Genomic DNA, 26,615 nt, shown 5'->3' on the forward strand with positions numbered 1-26,615 from the left:
AGCAAGGCTTTTTTTTTTTTACTGTAAAAATTACTTTGTAACTACAACAGTCTGGAGTCTGTAATCTATCAGTTTAATACTTGGAATGCTTTGCTCTCTAATTTTGAACAGGAGTAGTACAGTGCTGGTAGAGCTTAAAATTTTGTGTGCTGGCATATACTTGGATACATTTCTAAAGTATAAAAAGGTAAACGAGATTGAAATATAACATTAGATCACATTAAGGTGGGGGGAAGAAAATGTGATAGCAAAAAGTTTGTGATACTGGAATGTGCAGGATTCCAGATTTATTTAATTGTGGAGAATGGTGAATAGATAAGCTGACAAAGTTCAAATTTATTTTCCTGCTCAGGATCTTGTCTGCGCTTTCTTTTGGACTATTTCAGTTTCAGTGGTGAAAAGTTAGCTAAAAGCATGAAAAGACTTAGCAAATTTTTTTAAAAACAAAACGTCAAGACTCAATTTTTTTATTATTGGCACACCCAACTGTGCTTGTAGGCTTACTGGTTTTCAGCATCTCTGAAAAACTTGAGATTGAACACAGTCCTGTGACTTCTGTGACAGATTACGCTTTCTGTGTTGCTGTAGTAATCTCAACATGGCAGTGGGAAGCTAAGTTATTACACACAAACAAGTTTACCATAATTATTACAGTTTGTATTTATTAAATTTTCTTAGAATTGAAATTGAGAAAAAAAATACATGAAGTTTCATATGATCAACTGTTTGGTCTCTGTACTTCCAGTAAAAAGCAGTGTTGCATAGAAGTTTACATTTAAATATGCTTTTCTTTTTAAATACAGATAGAAACAGATTTGGGATACCCAGGAGGCAAGGCAAGAATAATCCATAAAGAGTCTGACATCATTACTGCTTTTGCAGTCAATAAGGTGAGTATAAAGGGGGTATGAAAATGTAATTGTGTTGTACTTTCACCTGATAAACGGGTGGTAGATGATTGTGAATTCCTGTGGAACACGTGGGTGAGATATCCTTTGCCAGCCATCCTTCTGCGGCTTGAACTCTTAGTGCTTACTTCCCTAAAACACTTCATAATTATCTTTTCATAATTAAACAGCTCTACTACAAATTGTTTTTTTCTATTGTGTGATGGATTGAGGGAGGGGATGGGTGGCCTCTAATTTTTCTCTAAGCTTGTGTGTAGGAATAGTCAGGGGAGGTTTAGATTGGATATTAGGAAAAATTTATTTACTGGAAGAGCAGTCAGGCACTGGGACAGGCTGCCCAGAGAGGTGGGGGAGTCACCAGCCCTGGAGGTGTTCAAAAAACATGTAGATGTGGTCCTTCAGGGCATGGTTTTGGAGGCCTGCGGGTGATGGGTTGGTGGTTGGACTTGATGATCCTGGAGTTCTCTTCTAACCTTTTTCTGACCTTAAGGCCTTAAGAACTGGAGGAGGAGAGGTTGGTTGCAAGCTTTGTAGTATAGTTACCTCTGTTTATCTTCTGAGGAAAGCAAGGAGAAACTAGAGCTCCGTGGGAGAGGTATAAAATACAAATAGTGTGTGATGCTGTTGCAGATGCAAATCAAATTTTGAAAGGAAAATGTCAAGTTTAGACAGTTTTTGTAGACATAAGTATTTGGGTTTTGTAAATTGATTAAATGTATTTTTGTGAACAACATAACCAGGGAAAATTTAAAAAACACCTTTCTGAGTATTCCTTTTCGTATCTGCTTTTGTGTATGTTACCTTTTCAGGCAAATCGGAACTGCATTGCAATAGCATCGAGTCATGACATTCAAGAATTAGATGTTTCTTCAATTTTAGCTACACAAATCTATACCTGGGTTGATGACGATGTGGAAGTAGAACATAAAGGGTATGCTTTCGATGTTTCTAATATCACAGCTTGACTATATAAAAATTGGTGTAACAAAGCACAGTATTTAATGTTGTTGTTTGGAATCTAACTTACACTGTTGTTTCATTTATAGGGCTGATGATTTCTTAGTTATACATGCTCGTGATGATCTGGTAAATGTTCAGGGAACCACTCCTTACACTCATAGTAATCCTGGCACACCTATCAATATGCCTTGGCTCGGTAGTACACAAACTGGCAGGGGTGCATCTGTGGTAAGTTGCTTGTCAAAGATTAGCCTTACGTACTCTACCTAATTCTCTCCTTTCGTCTGTTCAATGTTGCTGGTTATATTTTACAATTAGCTTGTAAGTAAATTTAGTTTTCCTGTGTAATCAAGACAAGATGGATTTTTTTTATAATCATTCAATTAGTAGGTTAAAATACTGCACAAAATTTAAGACACACTGACTAAGCAAGCAAAGCTTTTAGTCAAGCCATATATGCTTTCAATACTTAAGATACATCATTTAAAAACAAGGGATCGGGGTTCAGGTAAGAAATGGCAGCTTAAATTGTTCTTTAATGACTTGAAGCCAAATGGTGCATCTAAAAAGTATGTAGTCAGGACATTTCCGGATGTAGAATTATACAGATTGAGTAAAAATGTTTGTGTGCGATATTAATGTAGCTTTTATTTTAAGCGTAATCTTAAGTTTCATTCTGAGTTCCAGACTACTCAAGTTTTTATTCAAAAGTAAATAACACCTTCTGCCCTAGTACAAAGTACCATTGTAGTGCACTGTGTGTTAGTATGAGCCTGCATTATAGAAAGGAGAGTAAATTAACTCCTAAAGCAGACTTCACTGGCAGGACAGAGGCTTCAAATGAAATGAATTGAACTCGGGAAACTGAGCAACTTAAACTTGGGAAAAAAATGGGGATGCTTGGCTTATAAGAAAAATGAGGAAAGCGGTACTGCAGAAATAGGACCAACTACAAACATCATGCATAGTTTGAACTTCATGCTGATGTTTGTCTCCAAAGCTGTGGTCAGCTCTGTCATCTTGGAAGTGCTGCACAGTTTTGTTGTAGCATTATTAAATATCTAATTTCTGAAGATCATATTTAGAGGAGATTGATAATCAGTTTCACTGTTCAGCATTTCTGAGCAAGGAACACCCAGTAAAGCTGCGACTGTGTCCACACGAGCAAATTGATCTTTCTGATCCTAAAGGTGACTCCTGCACAAGGGTAGCTCTTACTTTTAGAAGTAGATTATGTGTCTGGTTTGAAGCTTGGCCATGAGCAAAAAGCTATTAGCTCAGATTTAATTCAGATCAAATGATAATTCTAGTCTGCCCATTGACATACTTACCTTAGTTCCTATGCAGCGTAGATGCTCTCTAAGAATGCACATCTACAGATTAGTTAGCTGTCAGATGCTTATTTGGACACAACTGAACTGAAATGGTCATACGAGACACCCATATCTCTCAGCTTATCTGCACACAGATGTGGAGTTTTCCTGAATAACTGAATGCATTAAGTCTTGTGACTTGGCTCTGCTTTGTGGTATTTAGTAGCTCAGAGCAAGTCTGTAAGTGGTGGCAGAATGAAAGAACTGTATGTTAATTTATGTTGTAGTTGACATTTGAGAATATTTGATGATTAGAAGCAGTAAATAAGGAATGAGCATTAGAAGAACAATAATGTTATCCACATATGGAAGTGGGTGTTGTGCCAGTACCTATACCTTTCCCTTCTGTTTAGGAACTGCTGATCCTAGTTGCCAGTTTTGTAGCTCTGGTATCACAGTCAGGTCTCTTATGCAAGTATTATTTGAATGACTGTGCCACTTTGTCCTCTCACTTCCATTTATATAGGTATATATGTATGTATAGAATTTGCACGTTTGTGTGTTTCTCAACAAGGTAGTTACATAATCTATTGATGTAAACTATTCTTACATGACTTTATATTTTTATATGTAGTAGAACTTTCTTACCTAAAGACATATGGCTATGCTTGTGTGGAATGTGTTTGCTGTTAAGCTTTGGACCTAAATTTTATTTGGCATGTTTGACTCTGACAGAGTAGAAAACAAACCACAGCACACAATGACACCTGCCCACTAGGGAAGGGAGGCAAGGCACTGAATGAAGAACAAAGTAAATGAAGGAAGATATAGGGATTCTTGGGAGCAAGTAGTGTTACTGTGGAAGGATTCAAATTTGGAGGAAAACCAGCTTCACGAAATATTTCTGTTTGCTCTTTGTTACTTTGTTCCTTTGGATACTGCTTTTGATCCTTATTCCCATCTTTGCTTTTCCATAATTTGCAGCCCATTTAGTAGGTATAGTCCACTGTTCTTTACCATTACTGGCTTTTCAGTCTTGTCTTTGCTTCACTTCCATCAACAAGGAAAACTGCTGGACTTAGGCAGCTAACATTTTATTAGCACTAAAGTTTTTCTATTACTGTTCTTCACTGTTTCCTGTTAACACTGTTCATACCAGGTAAGTAAGGAGGCTGACCAGCAGAAAATTCAGTACAGTGCTGACACAGTTCCTAAGAGAGCACTGAAGTAAATAGTATGTGTTGTCAGCTTTTAAACTCAGGTAATGTTTAACAGCTTGTCATCCAAGCCAGTGTGGCTGACACCAATATTCACCAGTTTAGTAACTGGTGGGTCAGATTTTAAGCTTTTCTTATTCTTCAGTCTTATTGTACATTAGGCCCAAAGCAACCAGCGTTATAGCCATCAGCTGTTGTTAAGGGGAAACTAGCAGTATTGAATGTCAGTTACATTGGTAATGAAAGTATTTGCATTTGATAATTATACTTGGCTTCTAAATCAGAGATGCTGTACCAGACATCTGTTTTAGCATAGTCTTTCAAAGGCACATTTCCATAAGCATGCATTTCTCCAAAGCATAGCCCAGTAGGGGTCAGGAGATCATGATTCACGCTTAACTGTTGAGTGAAGGAATATGATTTCCATTGACTTCTGGGTAAACGTTAGTAGCTATAAAACTCAACACAACCTTTCATTTTGGTGAAGAACTAGAACAAGCATAAATAATTTTTTTTCACTTATACGTAGAGATAAATTACAAGTTTAGAGAGCAAAGTATTGCAATTATTTACTGATTGGTATATGCACTAATGCTCGAAGAGTGTAATTCTTGGTCTTGTTCAAAATCTTATAATGTATATATTGTTTTATTCACCAATGTTTTACCAAGCCATTGAGGTTTTTTTGTTTCAAGTACTTACAGGAAAAAAAGGAAAACTATGTATTTGAAAACCTTATCTTTTATCTTCAGGAGAGTGTTTTGAAATAAACTTGGGTAACCAAGAGGCACAAGGCTTTATCTTCAACAAATAATAAAGCTTTGAGAATTGAAAGATGTAAATCTGCTTCCAAAATGTAATCAAGAGGATTGCAATTACTCCACTAATCCAAACCACAGGAAATTTTAGCAAGAAAATCAATTATTTCCCTTCCAAGTGTTTTTCCTCCTTTTTGTTTGCAAACTGGAAATTCGGAGAACATTGCATTTCAACTCTTTGGATCATATTTAGTAATATGAAGCAAATAAAAATTTGTGATTCATACATTCTTCTGGTTGACATCCTGATATGATTGGAGTCCAGGCGAGAATAGCATACTTAAAATACTTGATTTGCCATCTACTGTTTCAGTGACAAAGCAGTGGCAAAACACTGTACAAAATTATAGCAGCTGAAAGTCACAGTTGGACTGGATGATCTTAAAGGTCTCTTCCAACCTAAATGACTCAATGAAAGTAGTTCAGTGCCAGCTTGCTACTGATGTGTAGTAAGTGGTGAGCTGCTGTGTTGAAAGTGAGTGCTCTGGCAACAAACTTCTGTTTGTGTTATCATTTAAAGTTAACACCTGACACAAACATAAACTTATGCCCCCTTCTCTCTCAAATGTTGGGTAAATAAAACATGCATGAGCAAACTGAATCCAAAAACTTCCTGAGGAAAGGCAGTCCTCAAAGTAGCAATATGCTTTTGAGGAGAACTAAGAGGACATAATGAAAACTTAACTTTGATGTACAGTAATAGAAAGAAAGGAAGGGGAGAGACACGCAAGGAAAATACAGGTGCATTTCCCTGACAAAAAATCCCTACCACTTCTTTCCAATTGTGGCACTGTGCGTTGGACTTATGACTTAATTAGATGGAGTTTTTTTCTTAATAGTGTAATGTCTCCAGTCCTCTTCATATTATTGAACTCTTCCGAGTCAGGAATTAATCAACTAAGAAAAAGAGCAGTCCTGGTAATATGCCTTGCTCAAAGCAAAGCCTGGAATTTAGGAACAGAACTGTTGCTGGAAATTCATTGGATGTGTATTTGCAAAATTACAAAACACTTTTGAATAATTTTTTATTTACCAGTTGCTAGGTATATTGCTTATTCTGGATGGCCACAAACAATCACTTTTCAATTAATGACAATAAATTAACTAGACTTGAAAATAAATATATTCCTTCCTATTTTTTACTTCTGTTAAAGTTTGTTTACCTCTTTCTTTACATGCTTCTGCCTCTCTCTTGCTTATCTTACAATATTCAGGAATATTCCAATAAATTTAATGGAATCAGAAAGGAATTGGCAAGAAAAGAGGTAAGACTGCAGTCTAAGGAGCGTTTATATTTGGATCCATAAAACTCTGAAGCAAAAAATTAATATTTATCTAGATGTATAAAGCTGCAACAGTATTAATATCTACACTAGTCTTGGCAGAAACTGACTTCTATATGAATTTCTAAACCCGGTACTTGCTTTCAGTAGGAACATTGATAGGAAACAACTCTGTGATCACTAATTATTCTAGTTCACTAAGTGTTTTGTTCCAGTAGTGTTGTTTAATTATTTTCTATTTTGTATATTGAACAGATGCTCAAGAAGGCTATTAATAATGTCAGAAGAATGGCCTCTCATCCAACGTTACCATATTGTAAGTTGTTTTGTATAGAAAAGTTACCTAAAGATTATATATTTACTCTTGGCCATTTCTTTATTATGCTGCTAGTTTGTACTAGCACAGAAATCTCTTGCATGTTTTAAAAGTTGCTTATAAGCCTTATTTTACTGAAACTATTTTTCATTTCTAAAAAAAAAATATACTGGGAGATATATAATAGATGTTAGAAACAGTGCTATTTTTTATACCAAAAGTACAGTATTTGTTTTGTTTGTCACTTGGATGAAAGATAGTAGGAAAAGATTATTATCTCCAAGTAAATAGCTTCATATTTCAGTACCCTCTGAATACAGTTCTTAATTAAATAATAAGTACAGTTCAGTAAGGTTTAAATAGCATGGGTTTCAGTGGTACGCACTACTACAGTGCGCCAGGTACTATGGCATGTGTTGTGGCACTAGTTATTTTGAGGATGTTGTGAGCTGGTGTGAGAGTTCTTAAAATTTTGGAAGAAACCTTTCTGTTCAACTGCTGCAACACCTGTGAAAAGTCAAGTAAACATTTTCTGTTGCAGACCTGACAGGTGCTCAAGATGGTAGTGTAAGAATGTTTGAATGGGGTCATGCACAGCAGATCACATGTTTTCGGTCTGGTGGCAACTCCAGGGTAACTCGAATGAGATTCAACTACCAAGGAAATAAGGTAACTTACAGAATGCTTCTGTACTTACCCTCTTCCCCCCTGCCCTCCCCCAGTATATTTGTAAATTAGAAGAAACATCATGTTCTTCAAACCGAAAGTAGTTTCTCTGAAAGGCGGATACTTTATCCGTAATACATACATATGTATTCAAAATTAATATATCTTTTTTTTTCAGTTTGGGATTGTTGATGCTGATGGATACATAAGTTTATATCAAACAAATTGGAAATGTTGCCCACTTACTGGAACTTCACCTAAACCATATTTGGTAAGCTGAAAACTGAATTTGTTTTCATAAACTTGTGTTGTGTTCTTTTATTTCCTTTCCCCCTTAGAACAGTTAGGAGAGGGCAGGGATTGTGCTGCTAACCAGTATTAATCAGTATTTAATAATATATAGTTGCCATCCTGTGATCCATATGACAGACAAGTTCTTAAATCCTAATCATACTTACTAAGTTAGAATAGAAGATGCAAATATTAGATCTGAAAAAACTTCACTGTTCTTTGAGACTTGTCAATAATTGTCAATTGTTAATTAATTGTCAGTAGTGCAGGACTGGAAACTATACTTCCATGAAAAACTTACGACTATCAGAAGGCATAGACTTACCTTTATATCCTGTGTTTAAACTGTTTTTGAAACAGCAGTTCATCTTGAGGAAGTTTAAGGTTTCATGCTTAAAAAAAATTGGTTTCTTTTTTAATTAATGATTTCAAAACTGCAATTTTTCAGACCTGGCAGTGTCATAACAAAACAGCCAATGACTTTGTTTTCATCAGCTCATCATCTTTGATAGCCACAGCAGGACTGTCTTCTGACAACAGGTAAGAACTGCTATAATGCATAAAAATGAAGTGGTGCCATGTTGCTCTTCTTCCCCCCCTCTTCCCCCCTTTTTTTGATGATTCTCCTTAAGCAGTTTAAAAGGAACACATGTGCTTCTGCTGTCTGTCTGTCTTTGTGGGAGGGGGAGAGAAGTAATGTTTGCAGTGATATTCCATGTGCCTATTAAAGGAGGTTCCCTAGGGAAGCATAAATCCTCTGTTCATGTTCCATATGAGGAGGGGAAGTGGAGAGGGAGGTGCTAGTCTCTCCTCCCTGGTACCCAGTGACAGGCCAAGTGGGAATGGTTCAAAACTGTGCTAGGGGACGTTTAGGCTGGGCATGAGGAGGCATTTCTTTATTGACAGTGTGGTCAAACACTGGAACACGCTTCCTGGAGAGGTGGCCGATGCCCCCAAGCCCCAGTGTTTAAAAGGCATTTGGACAATGCCCTTAATAACATTCTTTAACTTCTGGTCAGTGCTGAAGGGGTCAGGCAGTTGGACTAGATTGCTGTAAGTCTCCTCCAACTGAACTGGTCTGTTATATGATCCTGTCTTAAATTATTTTTATAGACATAGGGAGTTACGCATAGCCTTTCATCTCACATTTATTTTCTTAAGTTTTGATCAAGAAATAGCAAAAACTGCTAACATTCAGGTGAATTCAACTACAAAACATTGTAATCTCAATATGAATAACCTATGAGAATAATAAGTCGTAGAATGATGGTGTAGAGGGCGTGTTCTTGCAGTATATGTATAACTATGAAAGTAATTTGGGGTCTGCTCAAAAGTAATCATTGAAAGTCTGTTTACAGTGCTTTCATGCCTGAAACCATCTTTTTAAGGTTCAGATTACTTTTCAAGTGTTCAGAATACTTTAGAACACTTCTCGCTGAAGTAAAACATTTTTTTCTACAGGAATATTTGTCTTTGGGATACTTTGGTTTCACCTACAAATAGCTTGGTGCATGGTAAGTAAAATACAACCAGCAAAATAGTTGATAGCAGTAAAAAATATGTATGTGTATGGCTCTCTTTATGAAAAAGTTACTGTGGGAAGTAATTTTAATATTAGGAGTAAAACATGTTTCACTGTTGTGTTAGTGCACCAGCAGGAGTATGAACACAGATTCTTGAGAAGTTTAGTGCTGTATGTAAATGATAGGTTTCATGGACTTAAGCATCTTCCTTTGCATACTGTCATGTTTTTAGCTGGGATAGAGTTATTTTTCTTGACTGCAGCTGGCACAGTGCTGTGCTTTAGACTGAGCATGAAAACAATGTTGATAACACACCAGTGCTTTGGTTGTTGCTGGGCAGTGCTTGTACTAGTCAAGGACTCTTCTAGCTTCCCATGCTCTGCCGGGCGCACAAGAAGCCAGGAGGGGAGGGGGCACAGCTAAGAGAACGGATTCAAACTGGCCAAAGGAATAGTCCATATCATGTAACGTCGTGCTCAGTAGTTTAACTGGGAGGGGCTGGAGAGGTGGGGAGGGGAGGGAAGCAATTGGGGCTCAGGGACGGGCAGCGTCGGTCAGCGGGTGGTGAGTGGTTGTATCGTTTGTGTTTCTGGTTTTTTTCCCTCTTTCCCCTTTCATTATATTATCATTATTGTTATTATTATAATTATTATAATTATTATTTTAATTAGGAAACTGATCTCAACCCATGAGTTTTTGTCTTTTGCTTTTGCTTTTCCAATTCTCTCCCTCGACCCACAGGGCTGGGGGGAGTGAGCGAGCGGCTGCGTGGTGTTTAGTTGCCAGCTGGGGCTGAACCATGACACGTACCTTGTATCTTTGCACCACAAGTACAACCGCTGACAGCCAGGCATCCATAATTTCCGTTTCTTTTTAAAAGATTCTGAGCAATTCCTGCTTGTAGTAACTAGCATGTTGAGAAGACAATAGCTGTAACACTGCCAAAACTACAGTTTTTAGCACAGTTATGAGATACATATTTGCAGGATATGCCCTTCAATTCAAAGTTCCTCTGGCTGTGTCTGTATTTACAAATCAGATTTTGAGTGGGGCCTCTCTATCAGTTAAGTGTTAGACCAAATAGTGGCACGACACAGGTAGCATTAGGCACTTGCAGGTACATTATCTCTTTGGAGAACATGAGAGGACATGCTGTTAATGAACTGCTAAGTATTTCATTGCCTCTAAGAAAATCCTATCCTCAGAGAAGCCATGATTATAAAACAGTTCTCTGAAGGTCTGTATATGAATAAATGCACCAAGTTTTCTAGAAAATATTTAATTTTTTATCAATATATTGAACAAGCAGATGTACAAATAAGATCTCATAATTACATAGTAATTTTCAGAGTTGAACTAAAAGATTAACTTACTGCTATATTTGTTAAGCAGGGCACATTTGCATTCAAAGATTGTCCAGTTCTGTAACACTTTTATTCTATGTATTACACCAAATACCTTGTAATGTTTTAAATGTTTCTCTGTGTGTGTACATGTATAGATATCTAAATACAGTATTACAAAAATGGTTTAGAACAATATTAAGTATGCTTTTTGAGATGTAATAAATGTTTAGCAGGGTTTCCTTAACGTTATTACTGATATTTTGTTGCAGTGGAAAAGAAACACATTTCAGTGTCTGAAATACAGAATTAGATTTAGAGGCAGAAGCTGTGAACCCTTGCAGTTGAAGTGTGGTGAATGCTTAAGTGTATGTGTGAGATGCACAGCGTTTCTAAACATAAATTTGGAGAACCCTATACTATATGCCATGTGTTAGGATTCATAGTGTCTAGTCTCAGACATGCTGAGCTTTGTTCTGGTAATTGTATTCTTCATTCGCTTCTCTCATTTTGGGGGAGCAGACGTATCCAAAAATATGTGAAAAGCAGTACAATAACCAGTGGAAACTTAGAAGATATTTGGACAAGTAATTTAGGAGGATGTTTCTTATGGAAAACATATGCCTTAACATAACAAGCATTACAGAGTTTGAAAAGAATCTGTTTCTGGTCAAGACTTAATAGTTTGCGATTACACAGGGATAGAAAGGATATAATTTTTTTTTTTCATACAGATTGCAATTGCTTGATTTGAGAATACTGCTACTTCAGGATGTCTGATGTGAACCTGAGCTTACATATATATGGTACTGCAGTAAATGGACTGGTTGTGGTCAGCTGGATTACAGCATCAAAGTCGCTGTTACTACTGTCTTGAACCACTAGAGACTGATGGAAAATTACAGTTAGTACTGTGAAATTGAAGTTAGTACTGTGCGTTTATTTAAATTACTTTGCTTTTGCCTTTCAGCTTTTATCTGCCACGATAGCGGAGCCACAGTGCTAGCGTATGCTCCAAAACATCAGCTGTTATTGTCTGGAGGCAGAAAAGGCTTTACGTGTATAATTGATCTTCGCCAAAAACAGCAGCAACAGTTACTCCAGAGTCATGATTCTCCAGTCAAAGCAATTGCTGTTGATCCTACAGAAGAGTATTTTGTCACGGGATCTGCTGAAGGCAACATAAAGGTATTAATGAGGGTGAGGGATCAGAGAGATAAAGATTGTGATGATGTGTAAATTCAAAAAGAATCTTGCATAGGTGTGGAATAATCAGATATGTCATACATTCTGCATTTGTTCTCAACCCTGACTTTCACATATACTAATTCAATTATGAAATCTTAGTCTTACCTTAGTCCCCTTATATATTCCTATTATAGAAAATGAATATTAATATTCTATAACTGTGCCATTGCAGATTGCTACATATCTTTTCCTTTACAGTTGGTATCAGAAAAATGAATGCAAAATGGAGTCCAGTTTCTCCATGATTTGTTACTGGTGAATTTTAAGGTCATGGTAATTATCCTTACAAGAGATTGATGTTTTGATGCTTTTTCAGGTATGGAGTCTGTCTACATTTAATCTTCTTCACACTTTCATCAATGAGCATGCTCGACAGTCTATCTTCAGAAACATTGGGACGGGAGTCATGCAAATTGAGACAGGACCAGCAAATCACATATTCTCCTGTGGTGCTGATGGAACAGTAAAGATGAGAATATTGGCTGATAGATTCAGCCCTTTAAATGACATGTTAAAAAATGATGTGAAACTTATGATCTAATATTTTTCTCAGAACAGTGTATAACATTCCCCATCTACCATCCCTGAAAATATTTTTGCTGGAACTAGTCAACAAAGCAGATACACAGTGATAGCTTGTGCCACAGAGATGCTCCCCCCGCGCCCATATGTATTACCTGGAGCTTTTAGTCCCTGATGCATTGATGCCTTAAAGATTAACAAGGTCCTTCAGTTTCTGATAGTTGCCTAAAATAAAAGCTTTACGTGACTTTGAACTATATACTTACAATATTAAGATGTTGCTGAATTGGTTTAATCTTCCTTTTGAGGTACGTACACTCCCACCTGGACCGTACCATCTGGGCATGGCCTATGCTTACATTTAACACTTGGCCACCTTCTAGAAGCTGGTCCGTCCAGTTGGAAGCCTTAGGTAATGTTACTCTTTCACTGTGGCAACCGTACTGTCTCTTTTCTCAAATTGCATAGTCAGCCGACAATAAAAAGTTATACCTATGTGCAGAAGAGGAACAAAGCCTGTATGAGTAGATACTCCTGGCCATGCAAGCATTCATATAATGAGCCACCATCTGTCTCCATTCCTGGAATCCAGGCTGTTTACCTCTCTAACTTGCCTGATCTCCTTCCTCTGATGTAGGGTATAAGAAACTGACGGATGTTCTGTAACTTGTCTTCTGTTCTATAGCTTGAATCACTGCCATCAGGATGGCAGGCTTACCTTTTAAAAAGAAATATATTTTTGACCCTGAACACTCCCTTTACAAAAATATGTAAATATTAATGGATATCTTCCTTGTAAAACAGTCAAGATTATGTGTGAAGCGCTTGTCTTGATCAAAAAGGTACAGGAAGATAACTGCTTTAGATTATGGCACTAGAATTTCTTCAAAGAATATTTATTTACACATCTGTAGAGGAAAAAAAACTAATTTATTTTTACATTTTTTTCCAATAAAACTTTTATTTAGCCCAAAGATACTCAGTTTATTCTTAGCACTTATGTTCTTGTCTGCTTTTCCTAAGAACTTTGAAAAAGGAAATAGGAAGTTCCACAGCAAAGTACTTTAATACTGTCAGTCTTTGTACTGTACGTTTACATCTGGTGTAACATGAAAGAAATATTGAAAAGGATAGATGGATTTGGATTTTTGCCAAAATATTAAACCGCTTAACTTAAATGTTTGACCAAATTATTAATGCACAAAGCCTTTACAGTTTTTTAGTCAGCTAAAAAATGTTTCTGTGAGTATTTTGGTTTACTTTTCCTGACGTCAAAGCTTGACAAAAGTTTAACTTGTAAATTAGATGTGAGGCTGGATTATTTGAATGGCAATGTTGTACTTTTTTTGCTAAAAGATATTTTGTGAAATATAGCACCAAGATATTAACTGTAAAATAAACTTGTCAAATTAGAAACTATGGGGATAAATAAAGCATAGCAGAAACGAAGGGCTTGTAAAACGAACTTTGTTAACATTCTCAGGATGCTTGTATCTTAAGAATATAAAATTGTTTAAAAAGATTTTGTAAAATTAAGGTCATTTTACATGTATGCTTCGCAAGCTGCAGTGCAAACACTATGAAGGTTTTTATGCACATAACCTGAACTTTTAAATTGTGCAATAAAAAGAATGTGAATATTTTGCCATGAAGAAACATATGAGAGCATTTCAAACTGGTACAGCTGTTCAGTGATTCAATTGAAATTGTTCTTCCACAACACTTACCAATTTTAATTTCAACCAATATCAAAACAGTTTAAGTACACTGATGGACCAGAAAAGTGACTGACTAAAAGTGACACCACCTTACAAAACAGACTTGCCTAATGCGTATATGTCATATCTGCTCAGTGACTGAGTCCCTAGTACTCCTTATGAAAGAAGGAAAACAAAAGAGTTAACAGTAGCACACTTCTTGAGAATCAACTGAAACCCTGACTTTGTAGGTGCTTATATACATGCATTAGTTTTCTGTACCCACTGAACTAACAGTTATGTTCAGAAAAGTAAAACGTGCAAAAATCATGGCAACATCATATAATGATGTTCTTGATGTTTTGTCCTTATAGATTTATCTCATTAGCTTTAATATTTGAAATTGTTTATTGTACTGGCAATCACAAAAAGCTGTCGTACCTGCAAACTAAGCAGATTTTATGTGTAGTTTGCCAAGGCATACAGTGTTGTCATTTTTCTGAGTAGAGCTGCACTATGCATAATGCTGGCAAACCTATACCAGGAAAGTAGTGACCATGAGCAGGCATTTTCAATAATGTTTATAGTTATATTAAGCTACTCTCAAAACTAAATTATGTAAAATCACAATGTATTTGCCACACCTTCATAATCTTTTGAATAAATCCTGGAGAAACTCAACCTTCTAGAATTCCATGTTGCTGCTGCTTTGTTTACAAATCAGTTGTTTGCTTGTATAATGTTCATTGATGTTTAACAATTAGTGTAAGCCAAATTATTGGTAGCTTGCTTGTAACAATGGAATTGAAATTAATTAATTTCTGTTGTATCTGAAACTTTTAAAGGGACACTCTCAACTTTAAATTTAGTCATTGGGGGAAAAACTGAACTCAAAACTCTCCCAGCTGTTGCCCTTACCAACTTCCACTGATTTTTGTCCTCCAGCAGTTAATGCTTCCCCCTGTTGCTTTGCTAGTTACTCAAAGAAGAGCAATAGTGACTACCCAGGGTTCTGTGCCTGGAGTAGCCATGTGCACAAATTTAACTTAAAATTTGCATTTACCAGTGCTTAATCAACAATAATTCTATGTCCAGACAAAACAACTTAACTTGTAGTTGATAATGTCCCTTTTAAATTCCATAGACTAGCAGTTGTGACTTGTGTTTGTCCATGTAGCAATACATAATGCAGTCGGAGTGTGTCATTCTTGTGTTGCTGATTGATTCAGTTACCTCAAAGAGATTCATGATCCACGTTCTTTACTAACACTTTATTAACCTGTGAGAGTTAGAACTCTGGCCATCTGGGTACTTAAACTGGCTTGCTGTGTGACTTTTAACCAGAAAATTCTCAGCTGACAGCTGATGTTGCAGGATGTTTATGGAGAAAGATGGAGAGTGGAATAGATGCAGATTTTGTACCACACTGACGTGGCACAAGGTGAGCTTCTACATGTCCTACCGCGTTTTAGGAACCTCGCTACCAGTTACAGGAAATAAACCGTTGAGATGTCGTACGTTAGGTACCACTCCCTTCCTCTTCAGAGCACCCAGTGTTAGATTAGTTGCAATAGGTATGAAAAAAGCAACAGTGAATAAAAGGAAATAAGCTTGGAGATGAGATGTTCTCCAAGGTAACTTTTTCAGATGTTTATTTTTACTAAAAATAGCAAAACCACCTCTAATGGCAGGTTCAGCACACTGATCAAACTACTTTCTATAAAATAAAGATACTGATTTACCAATTTTCTTGGTGTTTCTTATTCCTCCCCATTTCTAGCTCTAAAATTTGCATGGTTTTGATCCTTTTCCTCTCGTGTCTTTTTTTTTTTTTTTTTTAATGCCTTAGCTTTTCATGTAGCTTTCCTTGTATTAACTTTTTGGGGTTTTTTAATGGTTTTGAGGTTTTTTCCATGGGGGGGTGGGGGGGTGGGGTGTTTAAATTCAATGCCTAACTACCATTTGTATTCAGTTCTAACTCATTTCTCAATGGAATGAGGCTGATGCAGTGATGGTGCTTTCTGTCATTTTCTTCCACAACTACCTTTTTTCACCCCTTGACTGTTTCATGTAAATTTGAAAGCCTGTGAAGGTCTTGGGGAACTCCACCTCTCTGCTTTTCCTGCCGGGAGAAGAGGTACAAAGATGAGTGCCCCCGCTCCAGTTACACACCAGGCAGCGAGCTCCCGCCAAAATTAAAAACACCTCAGAAACACCTCAATTCAGCTCGGTAGAACGAAAGAAGGGTTTTATTTGGCGTTTGCCCTCGCAATAACTAACTCCTCCTTTGGTAGCAAAGCAGGGACAGAAGATGTACCCCAAAATCTGGCACCGAGACTGTACGTGCCTTGGCGGGCGCGTTTACGCCCCTCTCCCCGACCTGGCGTTCCCCGCCCTGTGTGCCAGGGGAGGCCGCCTCACCTTACCGCGCTGCCGCCCGCCCCGGGCCCCCCTGCGGCCGCGGCCCGGCGACGGGCGGCGGCGGCAGCCCCAGGGGGGCGAAGGAGGGGCGGGCGGGACGGCGGGCCGGGCCGCAGGGGCTGCCCGGCCTTTCCCCTCCCCAGGCTCCCGCGGGGGGAGCGGCGGCGGGCCGCGGAGGGCAGAGCCGCCCCTCTCCCGCCCGCCCGGGCCGCGCCCCGCCCCGCGGCGTGGAGGAGCCGGGGTTAACTCCGCCGCGCCCACACCGCCTCGGCAGAGCTGTTCCCGCCGCTCCCGCCGCCAGCCCCGAGGAGGCGCCGCCGCCCCCGCACCGCGCTCACACAGTAAGTGCCGCCGCTCCTCGGCGCGGGGTCCTACTCCAGCCCCGGCCGGGCAGCCCCTTTCCCCGGGCGAGCAGGGGCCCGGCAGCGCGGTGGTGCCCCGGTAGCCTTCCCCCCCGAGCGGGTGGCCGTGGGGCCCTGCCCGCCCGCCGGCTGCAGGTGGCGGCCCCCGGGGCGGTGCTGGGAAGCGGAGTCGGGCTCCCGGTGCCGCCCCGGAGTTACTCAGGTTTCAGCTCGGGGAGCGACTGGCGGCGGCCGGGGCGGACCTCGGGGAGCCCCCGCGGGGCCGGGGCCGGGGCTGGGGCGCTGCCGCGTCCTGCCCCGGCGGCTCCCGGTGCTGCCGGGCCCCGGCTCCGCCTCGGAGCGGCTCTCCCGCTGGGAGAGGCTGCCCGAAAGCGCTCACGTTGGGGGTTTTCATCGCGTAAAAATGTATTGGGGTGAAAGCTGTGCGTGGGTTTCTGTTCGGGCGAACCTCACCGCCTGTCTTCCCTCTGTCGCTCTTCCCGGGCAGCGGGGCGGTCTTCTGCTTTCTTTCAGAAATATTTTTGCTTTTGCCAGAGTGAGCCGTCGTCCTCGTCAGGGTTGTGCTCGAGCACGCACAAAACGGGTCTGTAGCTCTCGAGGCAGAGGCAAGAAGCCTGGTAACGCAGCTGAGTTCGCACGGGGCTGGTAAAAGACAAATTTTTCTCAGATAACTTGAGTTCGGTTTTGAAATGCTACTAACAAAAATTCTGCCACTAAAATCAGTTTGTATCTTATTGACATACTGCTGTTTAAATAAGAGAGATCATGGTTCAGTGTGGGCTTTTCCTTTTAGAAAACTGGATGGTCAGGCTTTCCGTGCTGGAGGCCTGCGTGTCTCTAGAGGTGCATCTTCGCAGTCTTCCTTGACCACATGTATGCACTCGTAGAGCAAAACGCAGTCCCAATGAGGTTCAGCCCTGCACGTGTCTCGTTTCAGTTATGCTCCTTTGCAGATTATTTCACTTAACTGACTAGCGAAACTACTCACGTTACAAACTGCCCGGTCAAAACTTCTCCGAGCAGTTGCATACGCCAGATGAGGAGCTGTTGGTTGTGCTTGCTGGCTGACTGCTGCCAGCTCTGCTTATCTCTTGTCAGCTCTAAATAGGAAATTTGCTTTGAAAGAGTGATGAAAGCAAAGTGCTTGCAGCCCTTGCAACAGCAGACCAGCCCTTCAGTTGCCACAGACCACAGGTCTGGTCTGAAAAGCGCTGCTGGCCTGAGTCTAATCGCTTGTGGTCATTGCTGCGAGAGTCAGAGTTACCGTTAGTTATTGGCAGACCCGAGGCAGGTATTGCAGGGGCAGCACGGGTCAGGCTGTGCTGTACCTGTAAAGGCACCATGCCTAGATGGAGTCCTCACCCTGCACACCTTTCCTGGTCCCGTGGTGGGAAGCACGTTAGATTAGATGGACATTGTTAAAAAAAATAGGAAAAGCTATTGACACTATGTATTGCTTATAACTCTTCCATATAATGGCTTTTGGTGGGAATCTCTTTTTCTTTGTGGTGGAAGTTTCTGATTATTATTTCTACCTTGCAGTGATTAATGAGCATTTTAATCAACCTAGGATACAGTGCAAGTCTGAGCTATTATAACTTGAAATTAGGCTGAATGCGTTCCCTTCCTCATCATGCTAGTTATGTTGTTGCGATGAATTAACAGGGCAATAATGTAACATCATGTGTTTGCAGACCTCAAAGTTTTAACTTAAACAAGCACATGATGTGTGTACTGTATGTTACAGGAACAGGATACATTTTTACCTTCTCATTTGAAAACTTAAAATGAGGAGGAAAAAACATCCTCACGGGAATGAGCTACTCAGGTATTAGGAGAAGGTGCTTGGATGTTCCTCCTGCTTCATCCCAGAAGTCTGTTTTCTAAGGGGTGGGAATCATCTGCTGCCTGTCAAATAAACCACATTAAAGTTTCCTGAGGCTCTAAACAGGAATTGTTAGGGGAGAAGAAAAATGCAGAGATGAAGAGTTTTGCGGTGGAAGGAGGTCCAAGACCTTTATTTGGAAGACAAAATTTAGTGAACTTGTAACATGCTCAGAAGCAGGAAGAAGGAACTAAAATGTTCTAGCACATTTACATACTACTTCTTATTTCACCTGGAAGGAAATTTCACATGGAACATTATCAAATGTAAACAGTAGTTGGTCTGAGAGAAGTTACATCTTTATGATGAATTTTCTTCCAGGTTGCAGATGTTCACTCTTGAGTTTACCTCTTAATAGAAGTTTTGGCCTAGAATTTGCCTTTAATTTTTTAATTAATTCTTATACATGAACTGTAAAAAGATTAACAAAAGGTCACCCAGTGATATTTGTCATGATCTTAACATTGGATATATCCACTTAAATTACCTGCTTCATCTAGATGGTAGGTAATATGTTTTTCATAGTTTTTACTGTATTTACTGTACTAGCAGCCTTGACTACTGGCTGGGTAAATTCAGTTTATAAGTTCTTACATCACTGAGATACAATACAAGGCATTTGGACTGTACTTTGCTTCCTTTCTTTTTTCTTTTTCCTTTGTTGTTTTTTTTTTAAATCCTTTGTAGGTATGTTTCTTGCCATTTCTTGTATATTCCCACCTTTAGGTAAGTCATTTGAACTACTTTCATCCTCCCCCACTGATAAATTTCTTATACTTGTTCAATTTAGGTTTCGTGGATCAGATCGATCTGATGAAAAAAACTAAAATTTAACTGAAAATTAGCTATATAGGAAAATTTTCTCACAGGGAAAGTATATCTGGTATACAATAGATCTTGAACAACCATCAAGCCATATTCCAGTGATATGTATCTCAATTTAACAGATTCCAGTTCTCTTGTCTGCTGTTTGGAGTATCGACACACAGCACAGCGTGCTCAAGAAGCTGGTGATTTAATGGCAAAGTAACTTTAGGGCTTTTCAAGGTTGGTTTGGGGTGGTTTTTTTTTTTTGTGCCTGTGTGCTCACAGCCATGATCAGCCATCTTGTCTATTTGATATGTAATAAAAATGTCTGCAACATTTTTCAACTGTGATGTAGTGGAAAATCTAGTCCTCTTTATTTGAGACTGGCTTCATAATCAAAGAAAGTGAGTATCGCTTGAAATTAGTTACGGGGCTTTTTTTTCCTTATGCCTCCAGCATCTTCAGATCATAAGACCCAGAATAAATGTTTTGTGTGGTCAAGTAGAAGTTAAGATGGCATTTTGTCAGTTAAGCAAGCAAGCAAGAAGTTTCACTTGGCACTTTTACACTCTTTCTCAAGTGATGCTTTGCTCAAACCAGAATTTCATTTTTTAACTTGAAGAGAGGCTGACCTCACCCCCACTGAGAAGTGAGCTCCTTGCCCTGAGACTGAGGTACATAATTTGCAGAACAGTAGCGCATGCCCGTTTCATTAGCATCTCTAACGTGTCTCAAAAGAAGAAGAGTACAGAATACACGATTTAAATTAGAAGCTGATAATCATGTGCTTCAGGTGCTGTTTTCTGAACTGATCATTGAAAGTGTTGCTTGGAGCCAAAACATCACTTCTTTCTTTTTCTTTGTTTCACTGTGGTGGTTCCTGGGATCCCTGCAGCAGCTTTGAATTTAGTAAGGCACGTGTGTGAGATGGAGTGTCAAACAAAATACATACCCTTTAAATGATGCAAGTTAAAGCTATTCTTTAATTTCAATGCTGTTTTTGTTTAGAAACCCAGATGCTGAAAAGTAAGTGTCTCAGCTCTTGAGCAAACCTTACAGCGACTACATGCCTTTTAGGTGATAAAACCATTAGCTGGTGTTGGTAAGTTAATAAGATGTATGTTGAGGATTAAATCCAGCAGATAACAGTACCAAAATCTGCATTTCTTTCAATGCTTTCTCATTAAGTAAATGCGTATTTCCTAATAGGTGCATTTTAGTATTAAGTATGCCTGGCTTAATCCAAGATCACATTTTGCTTACAGAAATAGGGTTGGGTATTATTAAATATCTGGTTTTGTAGTTCAGTTTATATTACAGGATCAACAAAACTAGACACGTTAAAACCCAGCATTTTCTTCTAATTTATGGAGTAATTCAGGGAAGAATACTGCAGCGTTACCCTACAGAAATCAGGCTGGGTGCAGCTGATGATGATGGGAGTTATTTGGATACCTGTCTGACCATGAGTGATAGTTGTTAAATCATCTGCAGGAGGTGTGTCAGAGCAATGAGCTAGGCTTTCTACATCTGCAGCAGAATATTTGGCTCATTTCGTGTCCATGTCTGGAGGCCCTAGAATTCAGAATGAACTGGTGACGATGTTTCGCATATGAATTTGATATTTATTACCTGGATCAATAGCTAAATTTTTATTGTGTGATGTGGCTGGTGTTCAATAGTTGAAGATTTTACATGCTTACTTTCTTTTAGTATCTTCATATGATATTTTTAATCTAACTCTGCTAATCATATATTTAAGACAATATGGTTTTTCTTGTTTGGTGCTTTGTCTGCAGAAGTTACTGGGGCTCAGGTATGTTCAGGATTGGCTGTCCTAAATAGCTGTACAGAAGTAAAATATGTAACTATAGTCCATGATGTTTCTCTGTGTAGCAAGTATGTGTAAAAGGATAGAATATATTAAACTGTAAGCTGATGGGAAGTGGGGAAATAAGCTCTAAACTGAAAAAGTATACCTGCACGTGGTTATCTTCAAACATGTTTGTCTCTTGACAAGCTCTCACTATCAATTTCTATTGAAGTAGAATACCTGATTTGTGAAGGAAATAAAAAACCTGTAGTTACCTCTAACTGATTTTTCAGGCCCTCTGCCCTATCCAGCATATATACGACACACAGATAATGTAATAAATTTAGCTATCTTGAAAGGCATTTTAAGTATTAAAGTAATAAGTGATCCAGGAAGGCAAAGAAAATCTTTCATCTGCTAGGGGAAAAAAATGTTTAAGAAGGAAGTAGTAATTTTATTTGAAGACATGCTGAAGTGGAGTTTATCAAACAAAATGTGACCACATTTCAGTGATTCAACGAGAAATATGATGTCTGTAACCACTCTGATTCTCCATGAAGATGAATTTCCCTTTAGTTTCTAGCTGAAATAAGTTGTTTTGGACCCAATTCCCATATAGCAGTGTTGGCCACTTCCAATTTGATGGGTAGTAGTGAGCTATCAAAAGTATGTTGGCATTACTGCAGAATATTATACTTGCCTGAAGAACTTATCTTACCTACAAGTACAGTGAAGTTCTGGAATTTAATCTGGAAATAGTAAAAAAGATACTAGAAGTAGTTTTCAGGTGATGAGAAGCATTCTCTGTCAGAAGTCTGTTGGATGGGTATGCTAGCTAGCACTCCAGGCATAAACACATCGCTGCTGTCACTCAGTCCCGAAAGAAACAAAACCTTAACTTCCTGCCTTCACCAGTTCCGCAGAGGCCTAAGACATAACCAAGTCATTGGTGTCACTGGACATAAGTAGCTAAATGCTAAGATGTGATTCAACTTCTTTGTTACAACATCCAAAGTACGTAACTGCCTCTTGACATTTTAGTGCTATTTTTATACAAATAGTTATGAAGGGGGTTTTGGTGCTGCTTTGCTTTGAGGAACAAAGAGGAAGTTGCTGCTATGTTAATTACTATTAATAAAGCATCACAGTTCTCTATGAAGCAGTCAGTTTTTAAAGCTCTCTGGTATGTTGTGGTTAACTAATATGAAAAAGGTAGCTAAAACTTACCTCCATCTTTCCCAAAATATTGGGTATATTTTTGGATTATTTAGATAGCGTGGTTTCAGAATGTTGTACAAAAGTACTAGCTGGTACTGGAAGGTACCTGTGACTTTGTGACTCATCTGCTGCAGAAGGTACTCTCCAAGTGGTGAGTATGCGCAGGCATAAAAAAACCTAGGTAAGGTAAGTCTACTTAAATAGGCTTGTAATTAAGCCCTGATTGCTGAGCCAATTTAGCATATTCAGAATGAGATATGTGTTTATTTATGATAGTCTTCTACCAAAAAGTGGAAGGATATTTGTTTTGTATATTTGCTTCGTGTATTTTCTTTAGTGTATTAAAATAATTTTCAAGTCCTGTGGTGGAACCGTTGTCCACATTCACCTCATCCCACATCTCTCCTCCTCAGCTGGGAATGCAAACTGCATTTTATCAGCTGCCCCTCAGCTGAATTTTGTATTTCGTATTTCCTCACAAGGTGAAACAAAAATCAACAGAAATTGTTCAGCAATTTTTTTTCTTTTAAATTCCAGCTCATATTTGTGTTTTGGAGTCAATAAATGTTGATATTAAGATTTTAACTAATTGTGCTGTGTATAATACTGTCTTTATGAACTACTAACTGCAGAATTGTTTTATTTTCTTAAAAAAATCCCCTCTGAGGATATCTTGCCAACCTACTCAGAGCTTTGTCGTTGATATATTTTAATTATTGAGTTTATATAAAGGAAAATAATTTGCTACTCTTGGGCCTTCAATTTGTAGTGTTCGGGATTCCAGACATAAAACCTGTCTCTTGAGTAGTCTAGACGTGGCCTTATTTATGGTATTGCTAGCACTGTTAGCTGTGTTATCATTTTGGCATGATTGGAATGATTTTGTAAACAGCTAAGGGGGGTTTAGTGGCATGTGGAATGTAATTATGCTTTTTATAAGATTAAAAAGTAGAAGCCTTTTGCATAAGATACAGGGAAGAAAAGAAGAATATAAATAAAGGGTAGAGCAAGAGATACAAAGCTGAGCTTATTTTAGAAGCCTTGAAGTTTGCTTAAGTGTTCAAAATTTTGCAAGTCAAGTTAGAAGAAAGCAGTTGATACCCTTTGTCTTTAGCTGTTGAGTTATGGCTATTATTTCAGTGAAATATGCAATAATACAGCTTAAGGATTTTTTTGTATTTGTGCTGTTTTTGACAATTTTGTATAACAAAAATTAGCAGCTCATTTTTGTTTTACCTGGGGGTGTTGGCTGACAGCCGGCTGCACATGAGCCAGCAGTGTGCCCAGGTGGCCAAGAAGGCCAACAGCATCTGGCCTGTATCAGCAACAGTGTGGCCAGCAGGAGCAGGGAGGTAGGTGATCGTGCCCCTGTACTCAGCACTGGTGAGGCCACACCTTGAATATTGTGTTCAGTTTTGGGCCCCTCAGGACAAGAAGGACACTGAGGTGCTGGAGTATGTCCAGAGAAGGGCAATGAAGCTGGCGAAGGGTCTGGAGAGCAAATCTTATGAGGAGACGTTGAAGGAACTGTGGTTGTTTGGTGTGGAGAAGAGGAGGCTGAGGGGAGACCTTATCCCTCTGTACAGCTGCCTGAAAGGAGGTTGTAGCGAGGTGGGTGTTGGTCTCTTCTCCCAGGTCACTAGCGATAGAATGAGAGAAAATGGTTTCAAGGTGCATCAGGGGAGGTTTAGATTGGATATCAGGAAAAATTTCTTCACTGAAAGAGTGGTCAGGCATTGGAACAGGCTGCCTCAAGAGGTGGTGGAGTCACCGTCCCTGGAGGTATCTAAACGATGTGTAGATGTGGCACTTCAGGACATGGTTTAGGAGACATGGTAGTGTTGGGTTGACGGTTGGACTTGGTGATCCGAGAGGTCTTTTCCAGCCTCAATGATTCTATGATTTTAATGTTAACCTTGTGATGCAGACTGACTCTCTTGCAAAGACCTAAAGGACAGATCTGCATCGGTGGGATAACAGGTTTGATATTTCCTATTTTCCACCCCATAACTACTTACAAGTTAATAAAAGCAATTATATAAAATACATGAGGTTCATTTGTAGGGGTATTTCCTGCTGAAGTCTCAGGTGGATTCAGGATGAGCGTAGCAAAATTTTTCTGAACATCTTCCTGGGTTTCCACCAAGTTCAGAATAATTCAAAAACTCTGAGTGGAAGCTAATGGTTTTTCTCTGTTTGACTACAGTTTTCTTTTCTTGTATCACTAAGTAATATTTAATGTTAGTAATAATGTGGATAAATTACAGAATGCTTTAGCCACCTCTCTGATGAAATCATGACATAAGATAATACAGATCTGTTACTGTAAATGGTAGAATGTGAATCTTGATACTTTTTTTTAGCTACCAGCCCTTTTTTTTTTCCCCAGTAGCTGACAACTTATTAATATGTGGAATTGTTTCTCATTTGAAGATGTCATTCTAGAAATGGTTTATATGCTACTTCTTTATTTCCTTGAATTTCATATCAAGGTCTTATCTGCTACTTTATGTGAATTCAATTGATTATTTCCAGGCACATCCACTTAATTCGTTGTCCATTAAAATGTTTGTTGTAGTACTTTAGTGTATTAAATTAACCTCATGTTAAAGAAATCTGTAAATCCATTTTTGCTTGGAGCTTTTGAAAAACTATTGAAAGTTGCATGTAGCATTGAATAATAGTGGAAATGTGATTAACCTTTGAATTGTAGAGAAATCTCTGTAATCCAAGCTATGAATTTGTATTGTACTGCTCTGCAAAACACCGCACTGGCCAATGATGCAGAAAGTATGCTGACCGCAACCAAATGCTTTTGTGCAGATTTGCTAGCAGTAGTTGCTGTACAAGTAGTTTTGAATAGGCAGGTGGGTAGTTTAGAGTCACTTGAAGTGCGCACTTCTTTGTTAATACCAGGAGGATAACTGTGGAATAGATGAGGAGGCATACTGAACATGAAGTCAGTGATAGGAAAAAAATACTGTGTGCATTTTTATTTATTTACTCCTGCAAGGTGTTCAAATGTAATCTCAGATGATTGGCAGTTTATAAATTTCTTCCGCTTCAGATGTTAAGCTGGATAGGATAGAGTACTGGAAGTCTGGATTAGTATAAAAAGATCAGTTTGTTGAAAGCACGTTCTAGGTGACATCAGAAGATGAATAGCACAGGACATGCCCTTACTGTTAATTGCAGTTTGTACAGTGCTGTCCATCTCATCCAGCATCCCTAAACACTGGTTGTTTGCCTGTGTTTTCCAACAAGCTTTGTGTAAGTTATTTTTTGTTACCCATAGTTTTTTAGAACTTTAGTATTTCAGCATGCTCATTTTCTAATCACTTCCTTTAAAATTTAAGACCTTTAAAAAATAAACCCCATGTTGTGTAAAGAGCTACCATATTTGCTTTACAACAGCTACCCAGTTCCACATATCAAGCCAGGTATTTAGTTGCAGTGATCATGTAGAACATGGTGTATTGAAAACATTTTCAGAATCTTTGGGTCCAACTGATGGGAAGTCAGCAATTGAGACTTATAAAACCTGCAAGGGCTTAAGAGCGGAGTGTGTGCTGCTGTTAGGTACACAAGAAACCATGTGACAAAACTGGCCCTATTTTCTGCTCAAGCACAAAAGGTGTGTAGGTGACTGAGTTTGGAGAATGAGAGCGTGTCATTACAATAGACTTCGAAATTTAGTTTTAAAATGGTAGGAAAGCAGACTTCTCTACTAGCCAAGCTTAAACTCCGGATTCACCATCTAACAGTCTGTTAGTTTTACAACTGTATGTGAGAAAAGTAATGCAAGAGTCCACAGCTAAAAATGCAGTTATGACCGATTTCACCTTTATTGGCCTTACAACCATGTTCTTTAAAAAATGAATAGTTACAGCACAAACCTGTGTCTTGATGGCAATAAATACATTGATGGAGAAGAATGGCAATTAACAAATAGGCAAAGCGATAATTAGCTAGGAGGAAGAAATTCAGAAGTTGATCAAATACTG

General features: G+C 38.8%; 2 protein-coding genes across 4 annotated transcripts in view; both read left to right on the forward strand.

Annotated features, from left to right (window-relative positions):
* DMXL1 (Dmx like 1) overlaps positions 1-15,850 on the forward strand; it is an 87,530-nt gene extending 71,680 nt beyond the window's left edge. Inside the window, exons 35-44 of one of the 2 annotated variants that reach the window (XM_075079263.1) lie at positions 804-890; positions 1,718-1,839; positions 1,955-2,096; positions 6,755-6,815; positions 7,357-7,484; positions 7,660-7,752; positions 8,221-8,312; positions 9,234-9,286; positions 11,609-11,826; positions 12,203-15,850. In XM_075079263.1, coding sequence (XP_074935364.1) covers positions 804-890; positions 1,718-1,839; positions 1,955-2,096; positions 6,755-6,815; positions 7,357-7,484; positions 7,660-7,752; positions 8,221-8,312; positions 9,234-9,286; positions 11,609-11,826; positions 12,203-12,427 — 1,221 coding nt within the window. In that variant the 3' untranslated portion in view covers positions 12,428-15,850. The remainder of the gene's footprint in view (positions 1-803; positions 891-1,717; positions 1,840-1,954; positions 2,097-6,754; positions 6,816-7,356; positions 7,485-7,659; positions 7,753-8,220; positions 8,313-9,233; positions 9,287-11,608; positions 11,827-12,202) is intronic. The other variant, XM_075079264.1, reaches the window with a different exon arrangement.
* Positions 15,851-16,736: 886 nt separating this feature from the next.
* TNFAIP8 (TNF alpha induced protein 8) overlaps positions 16,737-26,615 on the forward strand; it is a 66,063-nt gene continuing 56,184 nt past the window's right edge. Inside the window, exon 1 of one of the 2 annotated variants that reach the window (XM_075079267.1) lies at positions 16,737-16,867. In XM_075079267.1, coding sequence (XP_074935368.1) covers position 16,867 — 1 coding nt within the window. In that variant the 5' untranslated portion in view covers positions 16,737-16,866. Of the gene's footprint in view, positions 16,868-17,428; positions 17,534-26,615 lie in introns of those variants that run through there. The other variant, XM_075079269.1, reaches the window with a different exon arrangement.

The sequence above is a fragment of the Phalacrocorax aristotelis genome, chromosome Z (assembly GCF_949628215.1).
Source record: "Phalacrocorax aristotelis chromosome Z, bGulAri2.1, whole genome shotgun sequence".
NCBI lineage: Eukaryota > Metazoa > Chordata > Aves > Suliformes > Phalacrocoracidae > Phalacrocorax > Phalacrocorax aristotelis.